General features: G+C 41.9%; 2 protein-coding genes across 2 annotated transcripts in view; both read left to right on the plus strand.

Annotated features, from left to right (window-relative positions):
• LOC138974038 (uncharacterized) overlaps positions 1-14,864 on the plus strand; it is a 15,852-nt gene extending 988 nt beyond the window's left edge. The window contains exons 2-5 of the mRNA XM_070346742.1: positions 400-487; positions 3,193-3,534; positions 11,941-12,122; positions 14,844-14,864. Of these exons, the coding sequence (XP_070202843.1) occupies positions 427-487; positions 3,193-3,534; positions 11,941-12,122; positions 14,844-14,864 (606 nt within the window). The 5' untranslated portion in view covers positions 400-426. The remainder of the gene's footprint in view (positions 1-399; positions 488-3,192; positions 3,535-11,940; positions 12,123-14,843) is intronic.
• Positions 1-25,468, plus strand: part of LOC138972869 (uncharacterized) — a 301,337-nt gene that overhangs the window by 206,163 nt on the left and 69,706 nt on the right. Inside the window, exons 4-6 of the mRNA XM_070345538.1 lie at positions 15,081-15,270; positions 21,946-22,197; positions 22,455-22,742. Of these exons, the coding sequence (XP_070201639.1) occupies positions 15,081-15,270; positions 21,946-22,197; positions 22,455-22,742 (730 nt within the window). The remainder of the gene's footprint in view (positions 1-15,080; positions 15,271-21,945; positions 22,198-22,454; positions 22,743-25,468) is intronic.

The raw sequence follows: 25,468 nt of genomic DNA on the forward strand, positions 1-25,468 counted from the left end.
AAGTCTAATGTTTCAAACATAAGTGGGCATTGTGCACACATGTTTTGCAGATTAAGTGATTTCTATTCCCTGGAGTTTACAAAAGAGCTAGAAAACTTGCTTCTTTGTTTGCGTCCCATTACACATGCACACAATCATTATTAATGCTTTTGATATAACAGATCAGGGAAGACATGTAAATTCCCCTTGTCTCAAATGTGAATGCTTCCTCTTTGTATTTTCTCCATTTTGCTGCCAAAAGAAAGAGATGAATGTTTGTGTTATGATTAGTTAAAAGAAACTCGTTACATCTTCCCACAAAACGTTTTAACTATTTCTTTTGGATCATACCTCGTATACCCACTATGTCTCGAGCAAAACAGTATAGATGATGTTATATTCAACCGATTATTGTTGCAGATCCCAGGCAGAGCAAGGCAATTTTGAATGATGGCAGCTTTACTTCAGACACTTCTTATCACAGTTGCCTTAACTGCGCTCTCAATCGGTAAGTAAACTGAGAATCCTTATCAATGAAGTAAACGCAAAACAGTACTATGCAGTCCCGGAATTCCAGTTTGCTCTGCGGACTAAATCAGAATACTCATTTTAGACGAGAATGTGTTGGTATGAATGAAACTAATTACCTCTTTAGCATGGACAGACAATCTTGGTTTGTTGAATCACAGGCACACGGGTTGATACTGTTTTTGGGGTGGGGGTAGGGGGGGGGAGAAGAGAGAAAGAGAGTCTCTCTTTCTCTCTCTCTCTCTCTCTCTCTCTCTCTCTCTCTCTCTCTCTCTCTCTCTCTCTCTCTCTCTCTCTCTCTCTCTCTCTCTCTCTCTCTCTCTCTCTCTCTCTCGTCAGTTCTCTCTCTCTCTCTCTCTCTCTCTTTCTCCATCTCTCTCTTTCTCTATCTCTCTCTCTCTCTCTCTCTATCTCTCTCTCTCTATCTCTCTCTCTCTCTCTCTCTCTCTCTCTTATATAACGTTGCACGCTGTTACCGTTAGTAGTTCAATGAAACATTAATTTCACTAGAGTTCACTCCAGGCATTTAGATATGTGCATCATCTGTCAATACCAGTACAGTCCCCGGCAAAAGAAACGCAACTCATTCGCGCCCGCTGTTGCCAGTGATTTTTCGTCATTTTCAAATTGTCGTAAAATATGAACCAGATAAGATAAATCAAAAAGAAAAACAGATTCGTAGAGGATAATTTACTGGCTGTACGACAAGTGCATAGTAGTTAATCGTTTTTATCGTTTACTTGTTCATAAATTGTGTTAAACAGGTCAAGCGAGTCGCGATTGCAAGCAAACGTGTCTCTTCAACATGCTGAAGAATCGTAAAAATGCAAAACAAATTACAAAAAAATTACATTTTTGAAATTCATTTCTCAACAGCACCATTTAATTATAATTATTCGCCAAAGCGATTAAGACTAAAATAAATGAGCAAAGATCACTTAGACAGTGTTAAAAAGAGTTGTTTGGCAAAAGCTTATTCGCACGGAATCGACGTGATGATTTCTTTAAAAAAAAAACAGGTATTATTTGTGGCCAAGTGTCTGATCTACACGATCAAACTATAACTAGAATCAAAAAAGTGCGTTTTTAAAAAAAAAAATTTTTTTTACATCTATCGCACGGGGAGTTGCGCGTGTTGTGTGTGTGCCTGTATGTTGTGCGTATTGTTCTGTGTGCGTGGCGTCGTCATGGTGTCTGAAGAAGTTTCGTTAACTACACTATACTTTTCTTCGTGCTATAGTTATGTATTTCAATGTGTTGGGTTAATGTGTTCTTCACAAATGAATGTATGGTGCATGGTGGCTACGGGTGGTGGTTAAGTACCGTTACTAAGAGTATGTCACGTTTGGTTGTCATGTGTGCTGGGGTGCTAGTCTTGGCGATCCACCACAGAAACACATAGAACGTATAACAGTGGGCGTACACACATACGTACAATGATGACGGACAATTTACAAACAAACATGCGGTTGAACCGCGGATACGCTCATTCAGTGCTGACAGCACCGATATCACACCGGTTTAGACTAGAGAGAAATCAACATTCCACAGATTGTATAAGATGAACATTATAGTTCATAATTGAACAACCGTTTTTCCATGGCATTGTTATATAAAACAATTTCCAAGCGAACAATAATAATACCACATTTATCAGTATAACATTAACAAAACACAACGAACCCTTTGAATAAACAATTGTTTAACTTTAAAGTAAAATTCAATCGGGTCAAATACCGAATTTATTACACACAACTAACTTAGTATTGTGTGTAGTAATGTCCATCAATATACACATACAAAATTAGCGAGGGACATAATTATATGTATATAAGACTTATTACCAGCCTGCCTCATGCGTGCAGACTCAATGCAGACTGCAGTCGATTGCCCTAGCCGCCTAGCAGACGACATAAACCCCGCAGCAAATTAACATGTTAGGCGAATGTGAACAAACAAACGATGGGGATATAATACGTGTAGAGTTCAGAGCATTTTTACCGTTCATGTATAGTACCAGACTCCCCGATGAGTGAAGATACAACACGAGAAACATACCACATTTACTTTGAAAATGTGCTAACCGTGGCCTTGGAGTCAATTCAAGGGGCAACACTCTGCACAGTCAATCTGTCGAAGCTCGATGAAGGTTTCGAATCGCAAATAACTAAGAGCACAGTCCTTTCTCCGAGTTTAAATGAGGTCTGTATGAAAGATCATCACTTTTTAGCTTAACGCTACACTGGAATTTACCGACAGAAATTAAAACAAGAGTTTGCGTGTGACGAAAGCACGACACACTTGAGACAGCCCACACAAAAGTAGATCTGACACAAACCTGACCACACAGTTACGCCTATACAAATGCGCGTGGCAAAATGTGCGTTTTGAATCTTCTTTTTTTCTCTAGCGGTACTGACAATATCGTTATTGAAACAATCCCAGTGCACTAAGGGATTTATAGAGCAAATCTCGAAAATAATTATTGAACTCAGCGCTATGCGCTTCGTTCAATAATGAATTTTCTCGATTTGCTCTATAAATCACTTAGTGCACTGGGATGTCTCAATAACCTAAATTATAGCGTTCGTGGGATACCTCCAGTTTCGCTGGGATTAAAATAGGTATCATTACCAGGAATACATAGTGTGCATTTTAATGAGGGTAAATATATTTATGTCACAGGAATAGAGATGACGGGGTGTGGAGAGAACAGTCCGCTGGAGATGGTGGAGAACTCTCAGAACTACAACGTCACCTGTACCAACATCGGGGGCACCGATTGGAGTGTGAAATGGGAGAGGGCCCGGGGTAGGGGGGCAGGTACATGTGTGGCACCCAACAGCTGCACGTCAACCACCCGACCCCTCGCCGTGGTGTCCCGCCCTACCTACTCCACCACCACCATGACCGTCAAGATAACCGACCGCCGGTTTTTTGCTAACCAGGTCGTCACGTGTTATACGGAAACTCCTACCAACCCACCTGTTCGGAGGAATGAAGACAGCTGTGTCGTGGATGTTGTAGGTAAGCAAGTCACACACACACACACACACACACACACACATACACACACACACACACACACACACACACACACACACACACACTGAGAGAGAGAGAGAGAGAGAGAGAGAGAGAGAGAACTTTTGAACTTTTGAACTTTTATTTATTTATCGAGGGTAACAGAATAAGCAATGTATACATGCTTTTTTTCATCCGGCCCTCGCCCATTGATGGTAACTCGATTAATAACAAGAAGAAATAGAAGTTAAGTTAATTACAATGCAATTTATATAATTAACATGTCAAAAAATTAAAAAGACATTTCAAAATGCATTATGAATATCAAGCAATGATGTAATATTTTCACATAATTATTTATTTCCAAGAGAAACAGCATGTAGAGTTCCTTGAAGGAAGTTTCACTGAATTGCATTTTAATTAATTCAGGAATGAAGTTCCACAATAAGGCTCCAGAATAAGAAAGACTTGATTTGTAAAGGTCAATTCTAGGGGTTGGGGTAATTCATTTGTTTAGTTTTCTTGAATTATTCAGTTTGAAATTTGAGGCAATGAATGTAGGTGCATTCCCTGACATAATTCTATGTATCATTGCACCTTTGTTATAGGTAAATCTTAATTTGATAGGAAGAATCTTTAATTTTGTATAATCAGACGTAGAGAGAGATGCATTTTGTAAGAGAATTAATTTAACAGCTCGTCTATTTAAAGAGCACAAGTGTTTCAAAGTGTTTGCACTTGCCGAGTCCCACACTGTGGACGCATACTCAATAGTTGATTGAATATATGCCTGAAAAAACCAGTTTCCGTGTGCGTAGGTCTAAAACGTGTTTAATTTTTTGAAAACTTATATATTTTTAGAAGTATTTTTACAAAGTGTATCTAAATGTTTTGACCAATTATTATCAATGGTAATTCCCAAGACTTTATAGTTATCAACTTCAGTTACATCTTGATTTTGTATTTATAGTTTAGGAAATGTTGATGATAGATTGTCGTTTTTGTCTAGTGGTTAGAAGCATGCATTTAGTTTTATTTGGGTTCAGTGACATAGAGAGAGAGAGAGAGAGAGAGAGAGAGAGAGAGAGAAGAGAGGAGAGAGAGAGAGAGAGAGAGAGAGAGAGAGAGAGAGAGACTTTGACATGTTATTAATTAAACACGATGGTTCATTTCAAAAGGGGGATGGTTGGGGTTAAGGGTACAGCTTTGCGGGATGTTAAAACAATTCGCAATAATCATCGTTTTCGTTTTCGTCGCGACATGCCAACCAGACCGCGTTGAGGATGAGTTCCTTTAAGGTTTAGCACAGTCTTGCGCATGGTAAAGTAAGATCGTCCCACATCCGATTTGTCAATCACCTGGTACACTGTCTATGCCACAACTACTTTTTCGAAGGATCTTAGTAAATTCGTCCACAGACCTTTCCAAAGACCTTTCCATGTTTCCGATACTTGAGGCAAGGTCAGAATCTGTGCTGGCTGTTTCGACAGGTGTTTCTGTCTCTATGCACTGCACACATGAATGTCCCTTGAGACGCACACTGTCACCGACTGAAGCGTTGATGTTTTCTGCAAGCTTTTCAGCATCTCCTGTGACACGTCCGTCTGTTGGCGCCGAATCTCAAATTTGTCCTCAACTGTTTTCCTCATCAAGTCTGTCCTTATCTGATACAATGAAAATACCTACTCCCTAATTGCGTCATATGATGTTTGTGGTGCATTGCCGAGTGCACAGGCACTCGACACGAGTTGGGCGGGGCTTACGTCTTGGATTTCACTTGGTTAGGGTGATGAACAGTCGTCTCTAAACGGTTATTGTAGTAGTCTTGAGAGCACACAGGCCCCGCCTACTTTGATATCGGGGCTCGTGACGAGTGCCTGTGGTCTGTCCACCTTTCTATCGCGTACCAAAGGGCGAGCGCGCGAGTGTTTGCCACGGTGTGTGTGTGAGTATGTGTGTGTGAGAGAATGTATACAGTGTGTGTGTGTGTATGTGTGTGTGTGTATGTGTGTGTGTGTGTGTGTGTGTGTGTATATATATATATATATATATATATATATGTATATATGTATATATATATATATCCCATGACCTCCCTTCTTTGTCTCTGTTACTTCAGTATGGGTATATATGTTGTATTTTTATAGCTCAATAAATACATCATGGACTCAAAAAAATATATGATAGTGCAGATTCCGATTTGGGCGAAGAACTACTTTGCTCCCGACCTTTGACCTCGCGCCGAACAATGTGACACATTTGTATGAAGTTCCAAAATCGTATTGCACGGCTCAGAAAACCATATCAGTTGCACGCAAAAATGAATCTCAGAACTGATCTGATGTATGAGATGCAATAAGCAAACGTTTCTTTCATTATGAAAGCAATGCAGGTGGGAAAAAACGAACATTCAACTTACAAGATAACCAGATGCTAGCGAACCAAAACAAAAACACGAGTACCCTCCCCTTGCTTCGTTAGCAGACGACTTTTGAGAATCTGTCAGACCGTCCTTACCTGGCACGGTTGGGCTTCGCTATCATCAGCTGTTTCACGTGTTTTGCGAGCAAGTCTACTCTTTTGCCTGGCTCTGCAGTAAGTCCACATTGGCGATGAAGGTATCTAAGAACTTAACATGTGTGTATTTTTCCGTAATCCAGTCATATTCTTTCAAAATGCAATCAAGCGGCGGTGACAGACTTGGGTCCTGTTTTCCTCGCACCCATACCAGTTTAGGTTCATGCAAACACACTCGCAAAACATGTAGATACATTTCAAATAGGGAGCAAATGGTTAAATCTACATATGTGTTCCCTAAAATTTGCTTCTCTGTCAATAAGACTAATTGTATAATAATGCGTTCGAAAAAAACAACGTGGAATCGATTCTGAATCGAGTCGAGTAAGCCAAATGGGGGCCAAACCGGTTTCCCCGTTCCGCCGACCTGAAACGCAAAAGAATTGTGCGCTTCAACTAAATGGATTTCTATACGACTTCATTACTTTCTTGCAACTTATGAACCTTTACTTAAAGCTTTTAAACGGTCTGAAAGTAGTGTTACCGCGTACTTATAGATGCACTCATTCGTTTTATTTTTTCAGCGACGGTCACTTAGTTTAAGGTTGCAAAAAGGCCAAGTCTCGCTGAAAACACTGTTTCACGCTCCACAGATCGCAACAGTGCCGCTAGTAGTCTACACTTTGTGTTTGATGGTAGAATGGGATATACAGATTACAACACTCGTGGTTTTTTATATGGCTTGTATTTCAGTCAAGACCCAGCGGGAATATCAATCGAGAGCCACTCGCCAAAGGCTCGTGTCTCCCGATGATATTCATCCGCTGGGTCTTGACTGAAATACAAGCCATATAAAAAACCACTCGTGTTGTAACCTATACATATATATATACTAGAATGAATACCCGCTTCGCCGGGTAGCCGGCTTCGCCGGGAAGAAGTACTTAGAGCCGTACGCCGGCTTCGCCGGGTCCGAACAATGGACCCGCCAAGCTTAGGTCCCTCCCAGATTCGTGGAATGGGAACAGCACGAAAATGATTCAGTGGCCATAATGCCATTCCTGACCATATCGAGTCCCATCCTTGTCGACGAATGTAACCGTGTTAATCACCTTTGGAGGCGAACTCCACTCAAACAGGACTGAGCAATTTAGAGCTGATCTCTAAGCCCTTTTGAACTGTTATGGCTTCTCAAAGGAAGGCCAGTACATAAAATTACACAAAAGCCGCCAGACCACATCACAAACAGAACTGAACAATGCACAGGTGTTGCTCACATAGACACACACACACACACACACACACACACACACACACACACACACACACACACACACACACAAACACAGAGAAGCCGTATCTATAGAGAGATAGATGACAGTGTATTTTTCGCGTGGCTATAAATTGATTCGACCTTTGCACTTTTACAGTGAGGATAATTTACGGGTCCAATTTACGTTCTGGACACTGCGGTGACCTTCTAAAAATAGTAACAGAACGGGAATATCCGAAGATGCCTCCCTCAAACTATAGTGCACCATACGAAGGAAGGGAGGTAAACGCTGAAAACCTGGAGAAGATGAGAAGATAAGGAAGAGTTACTTATAATGGTGAAATGAACACAAAAACCAAAATCAGTTCAGCGCTGCGCGCTGAGAGCACGTGTTGAAATATCTCATCGATGATATTGTGTCCGGGGTGTAGCTGAATACGGTGTCCAAATTTGAAAAAGATCCACCGAGAACTTTGGCGTTGTGATGTGGTGTAGCGGCTTTGGTGTGTCGGTATGGGGGCCCGGGTAGCTGAGGTGGAACCAAAATCGGTTCAGCGCTGCGCGCTGAGAGCACGTGTTGAAATATCGACCAGGTTGTGTCCTGTACCGGGTCTACCTGAATATGCCCACCAAATTTGAAGCAGATCCATCGAGAACTTTGGCCGTGCATCGCGAACTCACACACAGACACACACACAGACACACAGACAGACACAAGTCGTATATATATATAGATGTATGTGTGTGTGTGTGTGTGTGTGTGTGTGTGTGTGTGTGTGTGTGTGTGTGTGTGTGTGTGTGTGTATGTGTGTGTTATATGTGTGTGTGTATGTGTGTGTGTGTGTATGTGTGTGTGTATATATACTTAAGGAATAAAATAACTTAACATTGTTTAAAATTTAATATCTCAAAATCGGAAAAAGTTACAGGAGTGATTTTTGTACCAACGTAAAGCTTGTTTAATTGCTCATTATGGGCAAAAATCCGGATTAGTCTGGCTTGTTCCGTTTTTTTTTTTGCAATTTGAGCTCAAAGACGCATGGTGTCATTTTGGAGTTTACAAACTTAGCACTGTGTGTTTGACAGCGCTGTGCGTGCACTGGTTGATCGCAGCCGCAATTAAATTACACAGGAGCAGTGAAGGTTAGCCTCAATACGTTTATTAACAAAACAAATTTCATTTCACAGTAGCCGGGTGGAATCGATTACGCAGATGCTGCACCCTAATGAAGCGGTCTTGCTGAGGATTGGTGACACCGGGCCGTCCTTGGCGAGGCAGGTCTCGAACGTTACCGTTGTTTTGCTGGTACCTTCTTCGCCACAAGGTAACTGATTGCCTGGTCACTCCGAATCTCCTAGCAACATCAGTATAAGTCATCCCTCCTCTCAACATCCCTATTGCGACGAGTCTATTGTTCACACACGTTCGTGGCATGGTGAAAGAGAAAGACAGAGTGGACAGTTTTGGGCAAAGAGAAAGAAACATTTTAGTGAGTTGTTCTCACTCACAAACAAACGGACAAACCAAAGGCAGTACTTTCATGCAATATTCGTGGATCAGCAGCAGACCTTTTGCAGGTTTCAAGTACGGGTAGACGTGCCCCGAGAGTCAAAGAGTGCAGGCCTACCTGTTTACAGCACACACAGCGTGCACTGGCTGTCGGCAGCGTCGGCAAGCTTAGGCGTCAGTCTAGTAAACTCCAAAATGACACCATGCGTCTTTGAGGACCAATTGTGAAAAAACTAAGCAACCGAGAACATTCTGGGTTTTTTCCTCTTCTCAGGAATTGATGGTTCTATGATCGTACCACCCCGCTCTCCTGCAACTTTTTCCGATTTTGAGATATTAAATTTTAAAACATGTTAAGTTATTTTATTCCGTGAGTATATATATGTGTGTGTGTGTGTGTGTGTGTGTGTGTGTGTGTGTGTGTGTGTGTGTGTGTGTGTGTGTGTGTGTGTGTGTGTGTGTATGTGTGTGTGTATATATATGTGTGTATATATATGTGTGTGTGTGTGTGTGTGTGTGTGTGCGTGCGTGCGTGAGTGTGTATATGTGTGTGTGTGTGTGTGGATGTGTGGATATGTGTGTGTGTGTGTCTTGTTAATGCATATGCAATGTTAACATTTAGTACAGCGACTCTGCACCCAAAACACCTTAACAGTAAATAAACTGATTGCTTGTGTCTATTCCGTGTCAAAGCACACTGTTTCAACACTATCTATGAATCTTCTGACTCGTTTATCACCGACACAGACACACTGTGTGGTGAATGAAACAATCGCCGGTACATGGAGCAAGGGAAAGACAAACATGTTCTGATCCGTTTGTATGGCCATGTTGGGTTTGATGCGTGCATGCCTGGTTTTCTCCTGTAGATGGGTGTCGGCACAGAAGGTCTGCCCGCTGTCCTCAGCCAACATGCTCCGTCTTCATGGCAGCTCAAATTTTTTATCGAGGTTCTCTCCTCTAGATCCGCCGTGTTTCGCCTAGGGGCTTGCGCTGCCTAGTTGATAGGGTCACCTTGTAGAGGATGTGGTCATAGACCACGCACGGTCGGTCTTGGGATAGGGAAACGTTATGCTAGTCCGGAGGGATTACGCCACAATGGCCACCTCGCGAAGACCCAGGGTCCTAGACTAGGGAGGTCCAAGGGGGAGCACCGGGAGGGCTACCCCTCTACCCGCACCTCCAACACAATCCCTTCCCCTGGTAGCTTCATCCCCAAGGAGGAAACAGAGCTACCTGCAACACCCCACATGTTCTGATAAAAAGCAAATGTTAGTCGAGGAATTTGGGAATTATACCTATGTCTCCAACTTAGAAAATACACAAATTACCACACTTCAAAGGAATATTGCGAACAGTCTGTTCGTTTACAGACTTGCATTTGTATTTTTCAATTTCATTCTCCATTGATGAGGGCCCCAAAGGGGGGGGGGGGGTATCATCACGATCACGGGAAGGGAAATTTTAGCTTTCACGATCACAGTTACATTGATTTTTGTTTTCACGATCACAAACACCTTGACGAATAGAGGATCATAAAGTGATACAGCTGTGAAAAATGTACGTTGAAAATAAAATGCTTTGCAATAATGCCCATCACGATCACGAAAACAAATGTCAAATGACGATCACGATCACGAGACTTGATTTTTGTGTCATCACGGATCACGGGCAAAGTCCCATCACGATCACAGAAATGGAAATTTCGGCAATCACGGTCACAGAAAGGTCAAAAAACGCCAATCACGATCACGATTTTAAACCCTTTGGGGCCCTCATTGATTTACAAAAAGCGGGGGTTCTGCAAAAAATCAGTTTGATAATGCTGCCTTGTGTGGCCTTTGTTTACAAGAACGGGGCGCTTCGGATCGATAGTATAGGTATCAATAAAATGAAGTTTAACACACTTTTGGGATGACTTCGACTAAATGCAGGCTGTGTAAGGTAAATGAAGAATAGTTCTCTCAGAAACAGCAACAAAGTGAATGTCAACCATATTGACCCTCACCACCTTATTCTGTTTGCTGAGCAGCTGGCCGCCAGCGACGTATCTATCATTTTGTGAGAACGGGTCACAAGTGTTCGCACTTCAACACCGTGTACACACTGAACATCCAAAAGAGTTAGTTCACACATTCAAACTATGTAGTCAGAAAATGTAGAGGCGTTCGATTTAATGATACGTACGTTACCATTGTTTTACACAAAGGTATTCCAGAACCTGGGTAATTCACGCTTATCGCAGTATGGGTACACATATACTTATGCTAAAACGGCTTTAAAACCCACATTGAATGGCTTTATGGAAGAATGAGACCTAGCCTACGTAGCTCTTCATGCCATAACGTCATTGTTAGACAAGATATGTGAACAAAACAGAATGTCTCGACATGTATTTCTCTCTCTCTCGACTGTATACAGAGATAAGAACAGCCTCGCTTTCACCTAGATCCTGCCTAAAAACAATGTTCAGACCTCATGTTCGGACTCGGCGTAATGATTCCGAAAGGACTACTTTTTAGCGGTCAAGTTCAATCGTCCGCATACTCGAAAGTGAAAAAAAGATGAAACGTTTTGCTACAGTATCGGAGGATGAACTGTCGAAGAAGAAAAAGAATCTCGTGCCAACCACTACGCAGAAGACCATCCGAGTTGTCCAGAAGAAGTTCTGAAACACGTCACGTTCCAAATCAAAAGACGACATTCTATTCTCTTACGTCACTATTCTTGGTTTACGGTACCATTCGGCGGCTTTGCTACGAGTATGCCATAGTCTTGGTTAGCCGAGACCTTGAGGTGGAATGCGAGTGATTAGGTTTGTTGATTTTGCTCGGAGAAGTGGTCCGTGTTCAAGCAAGTTTCTTTCTTCTTTGAAAACAAAACTCCTAAGACCAGTGAATGTCGAGATATATATGTTAATTGGATCTGTGATCCAAACATGCCTTTTGGTCAATCTCGATGGCAGTTTATTCCACTCGCCCTACGGGCTTGTGGAATAAACTTCCATCTCGATTGACCAAAGGCCATAATTATTTGGATCACAGATCCAATTAACGTATAGTGTTTAGAGTTAATCATTATATTTATACATTGTACTGCAATGCACCAGTGCCAGCAGTGCTGTCAGCGGGCAGTGTGGAGGTGGACAAGACAAGCCCCAGCTGGACAGTACGAGCCAACACCACCATCACCACCGTCTTTTCTTCAGAGGGGCGGTACAGCTGTCTCTGGTATACTGAACCACAGGCACGTGTGACATACGACATTTTATTACAAAACGTCCGGAAGAACGTGTGTGTGTGTGTGTGTGTGTGTGTGTGTGTGTGTGTGTGTGTGTGTGTGTGTGTGTGTGTGTGTGTGTGAGAGAGAGAAAGATAGGGACAGGAGGTAGAAGAGAGAGGGCAAGACAAAGAAAGCGAAAAGGGGAAGAGGCCAAGAGAGAGGTACAAGGAAATGAGAACATGAATGATACCATAACTCAAAGTATGGCACAGAACTGACTACTTCCATTGCAAGGATCAAGAGTTCAGGATGTCTGTCATAAAATAATAGTTGTCTTTGTAAAGGACATTATTCCAGAAATCCAAACGATTCAACTTGTTCGTCTTCTTTGCATTTACAGAACTTATATTACAATCACATATTTGGATTGTAAGTAAGCAAAGTTAAAGAAAATGTCTCCAGCGAACCACTGTAGATGAAAGTTAAGACAGCTACTGTAGGAACTTCATTCCAAAAGCAGCTGGAATGGGGTATGGTGTGTTTGTGTGTGTGTGTGTGTGTGTGTGTGTGTGTGTGTGTGCCTGCGTGCGTGAGTGTGTGTGTGTGCGTGTGTGTGTGTGTGCCTGCGTGCGTGCGCTCGTGCGTGCGTGCGTGCATGCGCGTGTGTGTATGTGTGTGTGTGTGTGTGTGTGTGTGTGTGTGTGTGTGTGTGTGTGTGTGTGTGTTAAGTGAGTGAGTTCTCGGCGATTGCGGTCTTCAAGCCTCAGAACTAAATCGTATCCAAACATTAACTCAAAAAGGACAAACTCACGTTGTTTTAAAGGCTGTTGTCTTTCAGACCATATTTGAGCCAAAACTCACACGTGCCTCGAGTTTGTATCGTCCGGCTTTAACCTTTGCCGGATGCCGCTTTTGACTACACACGCCCGACGATGCGGGTTTGTCTGAACCCATACATTTGAAAGAGGGTTTTTACCGTTTATTTCTCTAACGACGGGGTGGGTTCAGGGAAACCCACAGCGCTACTTTAGTGGGTGCATCGAGTTTCTCCCTTCACCGACTTCTTGCAGGGGAGGGAGAGGGGGAGGGAGAGACTGAGAGAGACTGAGAGAGACTGAGAGACTAAGAAAGAGAGAGAGACTAAGAAAGAGAGAGAGAGAGACTAAGAAAGAGAGAGAGAGAGGGACTAAGAAAGAGAGAGAGAGAGAGACTAACAAAGAGAGAGAGAGACTAAGAAAGAGAGAGAGAGAGAGACAAAGAAAGAGAGAGAGAGAGAGAGACTAAGAAAGAGAGAAAGAGAGACTAAGAAAGAGAGAGAGAGAGACTAAGAAAGAGAGAGAGAGACTAAGAAAGAGAGAGAGAGACTAAGAAAGAGAGAGAGAGAGACTAAGAAAGAGAGAGACTAAGAAAGAGAGAGAGAGACTAAGAAAGAGAGAGAGAGAGACTAAGAAAGAGAGAGAGAGACTAAGAAAGAGAGAGAGAGAGACTAAGAAAGAGAGAGAGAGAGAGACTAAGAAAGAGAGAGAGAGAGACTAAGAAAGAGAGAGAGAGAGACTAAGAAAGAGAGAGAGAGAGAGAGAGACTAAGAAAGAGAGACGAATACGAATACTTTATTATCTCATACAGAGAAATTTCAATGTGGTGCACATTAAAAGACAAAACAAATAATAAGAGAGAGAGTTAGTTAGTTAGTTAGCTGTTGCTTTTCGGGTCCAGCGGACCATTATAGGCCAAATCAGGACCCCAAGAAAGAGAGAGAGAGACTAAGAAAGAGAGAGAGAGAGAGACTAAGAAAGAGAGAGAGAGACTAAGAAAGAGAGAGAGACTAAGAAAGACATAAGAGAGAGAGACTAAGAAAGAGAGAGAGAGAGAGACTAAGAAAGAGAGAGAGAGAGACTAAGAAAGAGAGAGAGAGAGACTAAGAAAGAGAGAGAGAGAGACTACGAAAGAGAGAGAGAGAGAGACTAAGAAAGAGAGAGAGAGAGACTAAGAAAGAGAGAGAGAGAGACTAAGAAAGAGAGAGACTAAGAAAGAGAGAGAGAGACTAAGAAAGAGAGAGAGAGACTAAGAAAGAGAGAGAGAGAGACTAAGAAAGAGAGAGAGAGAGACTAAGAAAGAGAGAGAGAGACTAAGAAAGAGAGAGAGACTAAGAAAGAGAGAGAGAGAGAGACTAAGAAAGAGAGAGAGAGAGAGACTAAGAAAGAGAGACAGAGAGAGAGACTAAGAGAGAGAGACAGAGAGAGAGACTAAGAGAGAGAGACAGAGAGAGAGAGACAGAGAGAGAGACAGAGAGAGAGACAGAGAGAGAGACAGAGAGAGAGACAGAGAGAGAGACAGAGAGAGAGAGACAGACAGTCAGATAGACAGACAGTCAGATAGACGGATAGACAGATAGACGGATAGACAGAGAGACAGAGAGACAGACAGACAGAGCAACTGACAACAGACATACAGACAGAGAGATACGGACAGACAGACAGAGAGACAGACAGTCTCTTGGAGACAAACAGGCAGACAGACACTGTTCCGCCGCTTTGGTAATTATGGGTGTAGCAGAACCCGCGCCGTCGGCAGAGGGATAGTTACAATCACTACTACTCTTTTAAAGTATGGGTTTGTGTGAACCCGCGCAATCGGTAGTGTTTATGTCAATTAACATAATCAATCAATGTTAATGTTTTGTCATGTACACACTAAAAATTTGCAGACAGAGAGCAAATTAGGTGTGTGAGAGATACTTAAAATTTCAAAACGATACCTTTAATGGTTCCAGAGTTACAATGATTTTAGTGTGTCTCTGGGTACAAGTGAACCCAGGAAGCACGGCAAAGGTTTTTGTGTGTAGGATACACATACACACGACAACTTCGGTCATGTATCTACGGCTTCATGCATGTTTAGCAAGATTATCGGGTCTTTCAGTTGCATTCGGGTACAATTTGGATCTGTACCAACATGCTTCAGAGCTTCGTGTCATTAAACATGCTTAACAACACGTTCTTGCTTCCTGTCATTCTCGTCACCCAGAGCGGAGCGTCAGTCGGGTCAGACACGTCCCCAGCTCTGAGTCCTGACGCCAGCGACACGTCAGACCTGTCCAACAGGACGGGGTGGTGTTCGTCATCATGGACCATGCCACTGACCTCTGGCACCTACAGCTACGTCGTCGTCGCTTCACCTGGGACAACAACACAGTCTGCAGGCAGTGTAAGCATCGGTGAGTTGTTGGGGGGACTTTACCAACTCCCTTGATTGTTCAAGCTCACATCGTTCTCCTCTTTACTTTTAGCAAACGATTACAAAGAAATGGGGATTGGGATGATTGTATACTGTAGCCAGTTTACGTATTTGTGGGAACATCAAAGCTATAGCTAGGGCCTATTTGACCCATTGAAGGTTTACAATCTAAGAGGTAATTACTTGGAAAGTTTTCTGGCGATTGGACCTTACACAGTTTAAGGAACACTAGAAACACATGCAATGATATGCTCGGAAATTTCCCGTAACTATGCTAATAAATCAAATCATCAAAAATCGACGAGCGATTTTTGTCGCCAATCTCTTCAGAGTCAAGAGTCCTAACTTCCGTTCGTCGTCAATATTTTTCAATCCTGGTCGGTACACATTTTCAAAAGTTGAAGAAAAACCAACATATGATTCATGGAAGTTCACTTTCAAATTCAAGTATTGTGGTAATCTCTTTTTCTGGTGTAACATTTCTCAGTTAATTAACTACCCAGTCGCAACGTACGTACCGTTATCAGTGAAATAAGACACATGGTCGAAAAATATATGTTGTTGAGAATACGGGCTTACAAATCACCTGTGCGTAGCGTATTGTAACCACTACCACTGCTGTGATTTATTTTGGTTTATGAGAATCGTAGCTCATCTACCCGTGCATCAATAAACAAAACAAGAATGGTAGGTTATTGTATCGTTTAATTTATGACAACACAAATTTGATATAAACGTTTCAAAGATGAGCCAATTGTGATTTTTCGTCGATTTTTAATTGGTCCCTTCTGTTTTTGTCCGGTCGATTTTGAGGGTACCCTTATTTGAAAGGAGGTCACGTGATCCCTGTGAAAACAAATATTTACCCCGAAAGGTGATCCAGATAGTCAAATGAACTGCCTAAACTGGCATAGGAATGAAATGAAATGACATGAGAATTGATGCTTTTATTTGGGTGCAACATGTGTCGAAATGATTTGCTAGCTAGGTTTATATTAGACACTGTAAGTGTAAGGCAAGCTCATTGATCTGCTTAGAGCTTGTGCCAGTGTTCAGACAACCAGGTTTTCCCGTACTATGGTAGTTTCTAGCACACACAAATGATCCCACAATACCCACGATATCTTTTTGCTCTGTGTAACAAAGAGCCTACGTGCTCAACATGTTCTCCGTGCTCAGCTTGTTGTTGACATTCTAAGTTCTAAATGTGTCAAACAGCCGAAACAATGGCTGTTCTGGCATACAGAGTTTGATATGAGTGAACGTTTTCATAATCAGTTTGCAAAACATTGAAATCTGCAATTCCCTTTTCACGTCCAGTTTTGGAAACGCCCAACAAAGTAAAATCTGAAAGACTTTATCATGTTGGTTTAATGCACATGAGGTAACAAGAAATCATGGTAATTCAGTACAGGGGAAGTAATATCAAAACATAAAGGTCATGACGGTCATGAATGACTTACGTCGTTTGATTGTTGCAATGCATTTCGACAAAGTTAGCAGTGGTGGTAGCTGTACTAGAAATTGTTGTAGTACATAGTGATAGAATTTTACCTCAAGTTACATGACAACATTAATTGTCAACGGCAGCATGTCAGAAACAGTGCTAAAGTGTCAGCAGCTGCCCATAGTTAACGTCACACTACTTAGGACAAACAATAAAAACACAGGCTGCTTACTTAATCATTGTGTTTCATGTTACGACCCTACCTAATAGCAGAATAAATCGCCTAGTTAAGCAATCTTGACTTTTGGTTTGAAACGCAATATTTAAAAGTTAATTCAATTTGACTAGACAGTTAACTAAATTTCTGTTATAAATATGATGGTTTGGTTCTATCTTAATCACCGAAATTTGATTAATAACAGAACTTTGCAATTAAGTGTTTATTTGTGCATTAGAAAACAAGGACAAGGTTTGAAAGTAACAGGACACAGAAACCAAACGGCACGACGCAACTCATCAGTGTTTTGAATGCGTAAAGAATAGTAATATTTCACTGCTTTCCTCCAACCTTACGAAAGCTGTACCTGTCAGAAAGGTGTAGCCATCCGAAGAGTTCCCTTTCATATCGGTTCCATTTTTAAGACACCTATGGAGAGTGTAACTGGCTTGTTTACTTGGCCCCTCTGAGGCATACCCCAAATGGGCTTTATAATGAGCAAAACTGAACAGGCTGATAAAGAAAGCGAGTTCTACTGTAGGCCAGAGCCTTGACACCCTTGAAGTCCTTGTTGAAAGAAGGCTTGCCAGTAAGTCCAGAGCTATTCTGCTCGACCTAGGGCATCCCCTCCACGACGCACTGATGGATCTCCGCATCACACGGAACGCTCGGTTTCTCATGCCTAGGTGTCGAACGGAGCGTTTTCGGCGTTCTTTTCTTCCTGCAGCTGTGAGATATTTTAACAGCAACCGAGCCATTGTCCTGGCCACAGACTATCAGTGACGCCTTTTAAATGTACCTCTTAGTGATAGATTTAATTTGGTTTGATGACTGTTTGACCTTTGATCATAACTAGTGCTGTGATAATGAGCTTTAGCACTGTTGTGATGGTGTTGACACTATACTTTGCCCAATTGAGTCTAACTACCTGATGGCTAATCTACTGTGATACCTGTGATAACTGATGATGATTACTGGGATTGGTTTTATGTGTTTGGTTGGTCTCTTCTTTTGGTAGTGCAATAGCGTTAATTATGGATTGTTGTTATCATCATTTACATAAAAACTTATCTGTTAATCCAAACAATGATATACTTACTGTGATGTTCTTAACTACACTTTAACATGGAATGTATGTATGTATGTATGTATGTATGTATGTATGTATGTATGTATGTATGTATGTATGTATGTAGGTAGGTATGTATGTAGGTATGTATGCATGTGTGTTGGTGTGTCGGTGTGTCATGTGTGCAAGTAAAAAGGGTATTGTAGTTGTACATATATTACTTCAGATATTGTTGTGTTGTTGTTATCATGGGTTTTATGAATTTTCTTCTCTTATTCTTTTATAATTATTAATTAATGACCTATATGTGCTGATGACCAATTTAATTTCCTTTGTTGGATCAATAAAATGTTATGAGTTAGGAGTTAGGAGTTAGGAATCTAGTTGTAGGCCAAAAGGATTCTGGCATTATCATGTTTTACATAATCGTTCACAAATGTGGAGTTCTTGGCCTTTCAACACAGGGATGATTACTTCGCGCCGAACGTCATTTTTTCTTCGAACTTTCATGTCAGCTTCAGCAACTTCCAAAATGAAAATTCACTTGCATGTTATTCCACACATTCAGGGCTGTACCGAGCGTGCACCGCCGTAACGCCACGCGATTGTTGGCTTGGGTATGTTGATGCTGTATCGTTTCCAACGAGCGGAGGCAATTTCATTCCGAACCAGACTTTGCGGCGGTGTGGTATTACACAGTTTTGACAGCTTCATTTCTTTGTGAATGTTTGCACAACACAGACCGCTTTGAATGGTGATGTTTCGCATATCAACGCCGTTCACATCAATGAACATACAAGTTTGGCTTGTCAGTCGATTTATTGATAAAGAGGCGTGTAGGATGGGATGAAAGTGAGAAAATATGCTGGAGTGAGGACGTTTCTACAGCAAATCGGTTCGTTTGTTCGTTTACGTGTATATCTTTCTCGTTGAAAAACAAACATGTACTGAATACAAACCTTACTCATTCCCACAACCATACATCTAAGCTGTATGTAGTTTCAAAGAGAGACATTTTGCTTTGAAAGGGGAACACTTATTGTGATGTTGGCAACAACGCTTTGTTTACACGTGGCGGCGGCGCGCTCTCGATACAGCCGAATATACGGCTGTCACGCGTGATTGTTCTGAAAAGTGACTATTGCATGATTGTTCTGAAAGACTACTGTTTATTTCATCGTAATCATGTAAGCCCCTCATACGTGATTGTTCTGAAAGCTTACTAATTTACATGATTGTTCTGAAACTCTACTAAAGGTAAACTTGCTTCACCCGTGAAATGTTGTCAGATACGGAACAATATGAATACCCCTGCCCAACGAAGTTGGAGGGGGGTATACTGGATTCACTTTGTCCATCTGTCTGTGTGTATGTCTGTATGTATATGGAACAATATTTTGATACAATGATACTAAATCTTAAGTGATATTGATATTTATACCAATGAATACAAACTCAACAAGTAATACGTGTCATACATTGAACATGTCTTCGTTATTGTTCTCAACTCAAAATTGAAATTAAATGTTCAAAGACAAAAATTATTTATAATCTTCAAAAATGTAATGATTCTTCTTGAGTATTCCCAACTCAAAATTCTAATTACAGGTTTAAAGGGACACATAGAAACTTTTGATTTTTCCTCCTTGTCATGCTTAGGGCACCTTTAAACCTGTAATTTGAATTTTGAGTTGGGAATACTCAAGAAGAATCATTACATTTTTGAAGATTATACATAATTTTTGTCTTTGAACATTTAATTTTAATTTTGAGTTTAGAACAATAAAGAAGACATATTCAATGTATAAAACATATTACTTGTTGAGTTTGTATTCATTGGGCGGGGGTATAAATATCAATTTCACTTAAGATTTAGTATCGTTGTATCAAAATATTGTTCCATTTTCATACAGACGTACACACAGACAGACGGAAAAAGTGAATCCAGTATACCCCCTCCAACTTCATTGGGCTGGGGTATAAATATCAATATCACTTAAGATTTAGTATCATTGTATCAAAATATTGTTCCATTTACATACAGACATAGGCCTACACACAGACAGATGGACAAAGTGAATCCAGTATACCCCCTCCAACTTCGTTGGGCAGGGGTATACATATTGTTCCATATCTGACAACATTTCACGGGTGAAGCAAGTTTACCTTTAGTAGAGTTTCAGAACAATCATGTAAATATGTAAGCTTTCAGAACAATCACGTATGAGGGCTTATATGATTACGATGAAATAAATAGTAGACTTTCAGAACAATCATGTCATAGTCACTTTTCACAACAATCACGCGTGGCATACGGCGTGTTTTTTTTCACGCGATGACGTCACTATTTTCAGATATCTGAGGAATGTAGTTAGGTTTTGCGGAGCAATTTTGCCAAATAATGTAACAGTTGATTACACAGAAACCAGCGGAACTTAAGGCGCAACAATTCAGTGCTAAATCTTCGTTCGGCCAGCTTCGTGAAGTGACTTTGCCCGATTCATTTAAGACTGTAGACGGGTGAGCCGCAGCTGTAGCTGTCCTAAACGTGTGATTGCAACCATCTGCCGCCTCACGTCATCATTGTTGTCATACGAGCGTATCTGTTCAGCAACTGGCAAAAACCAATGATCAAAACTTGGAATTATTTCAAAGTGATGCTTCAGAAAAAGCAAAGCAAAGTTTGCGCGTGTGAAGACCGTGAATATCTACTCACAAGAAGCAGAATTGGCAGCTCATTTAGAGTTACTAATTGTATTGGTTTTTTTACAAGGTTGCTTAATTTTTTAAATGAGTTTACACGCTTCTGAAAATGTTCTATACTACGCGTCTTGAAAACTAAGCAGATCTTTGTGATGAGGCCGTTTGTTGTAAATACAGTTATATGACCAGAAAGGCCATTCACCTACAATATCAATCAAACAGATTGATGTGAAACAAGGTAGTGTGCTTACAGTTAAACCTGCAAAACAGACACACTCCAAAATCCAATTCACAAAAGCAAGATTCCCGCGTTAAAATCAACCAAAAATCAAGAAAGTTAGAAAGCAACAAATTATTAAAGGTGGTCGTCTACATTTTTGCTTTTTTTCAATAATCTTATGGTTAGATTTCGATATTATGTCAAATGATGAATGAACCATGGGGAAAAAAGTTATAGAAAAAAAATATATGTAAAACATTTTTTTTATTTTTGGGTAGCGTGACTCACGCTTCCAATATTTTGTTTTCTGTTTGCTGAGAACATGTGCTTTGCCTAAAAATACTGACCAATCAAATTCATGTCACTATGCTTATAGCCACGCCCAAACAAGCGCAGCAACAATTTGACACTGGAGCGCTGTCCACGCTTTTTTTTAAACGCACGAAATGCACGGGATTTGAGAGGAGTTTTGCGCTTGGCATTTTCCAAATAAGGATATCCTACTATGAGTACTGCGCTGGAATACTACAATGAATTTTCAAACGGCTACACTGGCTTCGTCTTTTCTGATCGAAAGGGGGTGTATTGTTGATATTTGTAGATAATAGACTCTGCATTTTAATGGTCAAATGACGATTTCGGTATAAAAAATGCACATGTAGACAAGGACCTTTAATGTCATCGAATAGATTCATGACTTTTTATCCAGAAAAGTCAGTTCCGTTTCCCAATCTTGTCTAATATGTTTCGAGCAGGTAATGAGAAAAATGAGATGTGCACTTAAACGTATCTGCCTAGTTTTTATGACGGTTAGAATATATATTTCTGCGTAAAAGAATAGATTTTACCCTCTCTTTTGCACACGTCTTTTTTGTTAGCTACAAATTACTACTATGACGTTTTCATATGTTCACAAAAATGAGTTATCAACAATGTCTAAATATCTTTCGTAATGGCCACGCCTTCCTGCTGACTGATTTTCATGACTTATTTCAACAGCGAGACCCGCCAGTCCGTCGCTTGGAAGTGAATGCCCATCTGACTACGTGCCAGAGTTGTCTGCCGTGACGTGTACCTGTAACACGAGCAGCCTGGGCTCCCCGCCAGGTGTCATCGGCTGGTCCCACGACACGTCATCCCCCGTACTGACCTTACCTAACGTGACCAGGAGTGACCACAACAAAAACTTTACCTGCAACGTCAAATGGAGTTCCTTGACACAGAACACCAGCATGGAACTTAAAATAGCCTGTGAGTTTCATTTAACCGGTAATCTTTTACTGTGAAAGTAGACAGATCAGAAAAACGACCTATTCATCGTATGGTTAGCATACATCTTAAGGGGGAGTTAAAATACTTTGGTTCATTTTTGAATGATTTCATTATATTCTCAACGAGGTTTTGACTTTTTTCTAAATTTTCAATCGACTTTTGTTTGGACAATACTTTTTCAAATCTGTTGCCGCTTACAATATTTTGTTGCATTCCCACCACTGCTGTACTTCCAGACGGCCCTGACCCCGGCGACACCACCATCTCTAGCGCTGACGTCACTAACGGCGTCTTTGACACGGGTGGATCACGTGACCTTCACCTTACATGCAGCACTCCAGACGGTGCTGTCAACCCTGCTCCTTCCTACAGCTGGGATCAACCCGCTGGGTGCAAAGGTCAAGGTCAAGGGTCATGCACCTTTCGCCCCCTGCCTCCACAGAATGTCACAGTGACCTGTCGAGTTACCAACCAGAAAAATTCGGGGAGGGTCCAGACTGTAGACAGGACCATGATATTGAACTGTGAGTTTATGTGTGTGTATATATTGGTGTGAATATACGTTTGTGTATGTTTGTATGTTTGTGTGTGTGTGTGTGTGTGTGTGTGTGTATATGTGCGTGCGTGCGTGCGTGTATGTGAGTGTGTGTGTGTGTGTGTGTGTATATGTGTGTGTGTGTGTGTGTATGTGTGCGCGTGTGTGCATGTATGTGTGTGTGTGTGTGTGCGTGGGTGTGTGTGTATGTGTGTGCGTGTGTGCATATGTGTGTGTGTGTGTGTGTGTGTGTGTGTGTGTGTGTGTGTGTGTGTGTGTGTGTGTGTGTGTGTAAGGAAAAGAGAAAGATAACTGATTTTTAATTGTCAGCGTTATGCCTTTCAACGCATTGACATTACTTTATGCCCTTGACATTTCATTCATCTCTTGCGCACGATCACGATTGGTCCAATGATTTACACGGGATAGAATCAACCTTCGATTTGATATCATACCACCAAAAACAAGAGGCGAAGCCTTCAAGGCTCACGTAAGAAATCGACAAACAGTAACACAAACTCAATCACTCCGTCACACATACACACCCACACACACAGTAAGCATAGATGACACTGTGCAAGAAAGCGAGACACAAGATCTAGATCTGAATGGCCGATTTCGAAGAAAAAACTAGTCTCGGCCCGCTCAAAATAACAATGACCGAGACTTTCAGTAATTCATTTGCGTGACGTCTAACCCTCTTAAGCCATACTGTGACGTCGTCAAATGTTAAAGTTTCTACCACAGACATACATACGCACGCACGCACGCACGCACGCACGCACGCACAGACAGACAAAGTTTAGCATCGCATAGGCTACACTTACGTGAGCCAAAAAGGACTGGGTGGCCGAGTGGTAACGCACTTGCGCTCGGAAGCGAGAGATTGCGAGTTCGACCCTGGGTCAGGGCGTTAGCAATTTTCTCCCCCGTTTCCTAACCTAGGTGGTGGGTTCAAGTGCTAGTCTTTCGGATGAGACGAAAAACCGAGGTCCCTTCGTTGTACACTACATTGGGGTGTGCACGTTAAAGATCCCACGATTGACAAAAGGGTCTTTCCTGGCAAAATTGTATAGGCATAGATACAAATAATGTCCACCAAAACACCCGTGTGACTTGGAATAATAGGCCGTGAAAAGTAGGATATGCGCCGAAATGGCTGCGATCTGCTGGTCGATGTGAATGCGTGATGTATTGTGTAAAAAATTCCATCTCACACGGCATAAATAGATCCCTGCGCCTTGAGTCCGAGTCTGGAGATACGCGCGCGATATAAGACTTCATATAACATAAAAACATAATCAGACAAGAGGCGAAGCCTTCAAGGCTCACGTAAGAAATCGACAAACAGTAACACAAACTCAATCACTCCGTCACACACACACACACACACACACACACACACACACACACACACACACACACACACACACACACACACACACACACACACACACACACACACACACACACACACACACACACACACACACACACACACACACACACACACACACACACACACACACACACACACACACACACACACACACACACACACACACACACACACACACACACACACACACACACACACACACACACACACACACACACACACACACACACACACACACACACACACACACACACACACACACACACACACACACACACACACACACACACACACACACACACACACACACACACACACACACACACACACACACACACACACACACACACACACACACACACACACACACACACACACACACACACACACACACACACACACACACACACACACACACACACACACACACACACACACACACACACACACACACACACACACACACACACACACACACACACACACACACACACACACACACACACACACACACACACACACACACACACACACACACACACACACACACACACACACACACACACACACACACACACACACACACACACACACACACACACACACACACACACACACACACACACACACACACACACACACACACACACACACACACACACACACACACACACACACACACACACACACACACACACACACACACACACACACACACACACACACACACACACACACACACACACACACACACACACACACACACACACACACACACACACACACACACACACACACACACACACACACACACACACACACACACACACACACACACACACACACACACACACACACACACACACACACACACACACACACACACACACACACACACACACACACACACACACACACACACACACACACACACACACACACACACACACACACACACACACACACACACACACACACACACACACACACACACACACACACACACACACACACACACACACACACACACACACACACACACACACACACACACACACACACACACACACACACACACACACACACACACACACACACACACACACAGAGTAAGCATAGGTGAAACTGTGCAAGAAAGCGAGACCCTGGATCTGCCAAGTAGTCTCGGCCCGCTCACAATAACAATGACCGAGACTTTCAGTAATTTCTTTGCGTGACGTCTAACCCTCTTACGTCATAATGTGACGTCTTCAAATAGTTTCTATCACACACGTCAAACACTTTTGACCGAGACTGACGTAATCCATAGACTCGGA

The sequence above is a fragment of the Littorina saxatilis genome, linkage group LG8 (assembly GCF_037325665.1).
Source record: "Littorina saxatilis isolate snail1 linkage group LG8, US_GU_Lsax_2.0, whole genome shotgun sequence".
In the NCBI taxonomy this organism is placed as follows: domain Eukaryota; kingdom Metazoa; phylum Mollusca; class Gastropoda; order Littorinimorpha; family Littorinidae; genus Littorina; species Littorina saxatilis.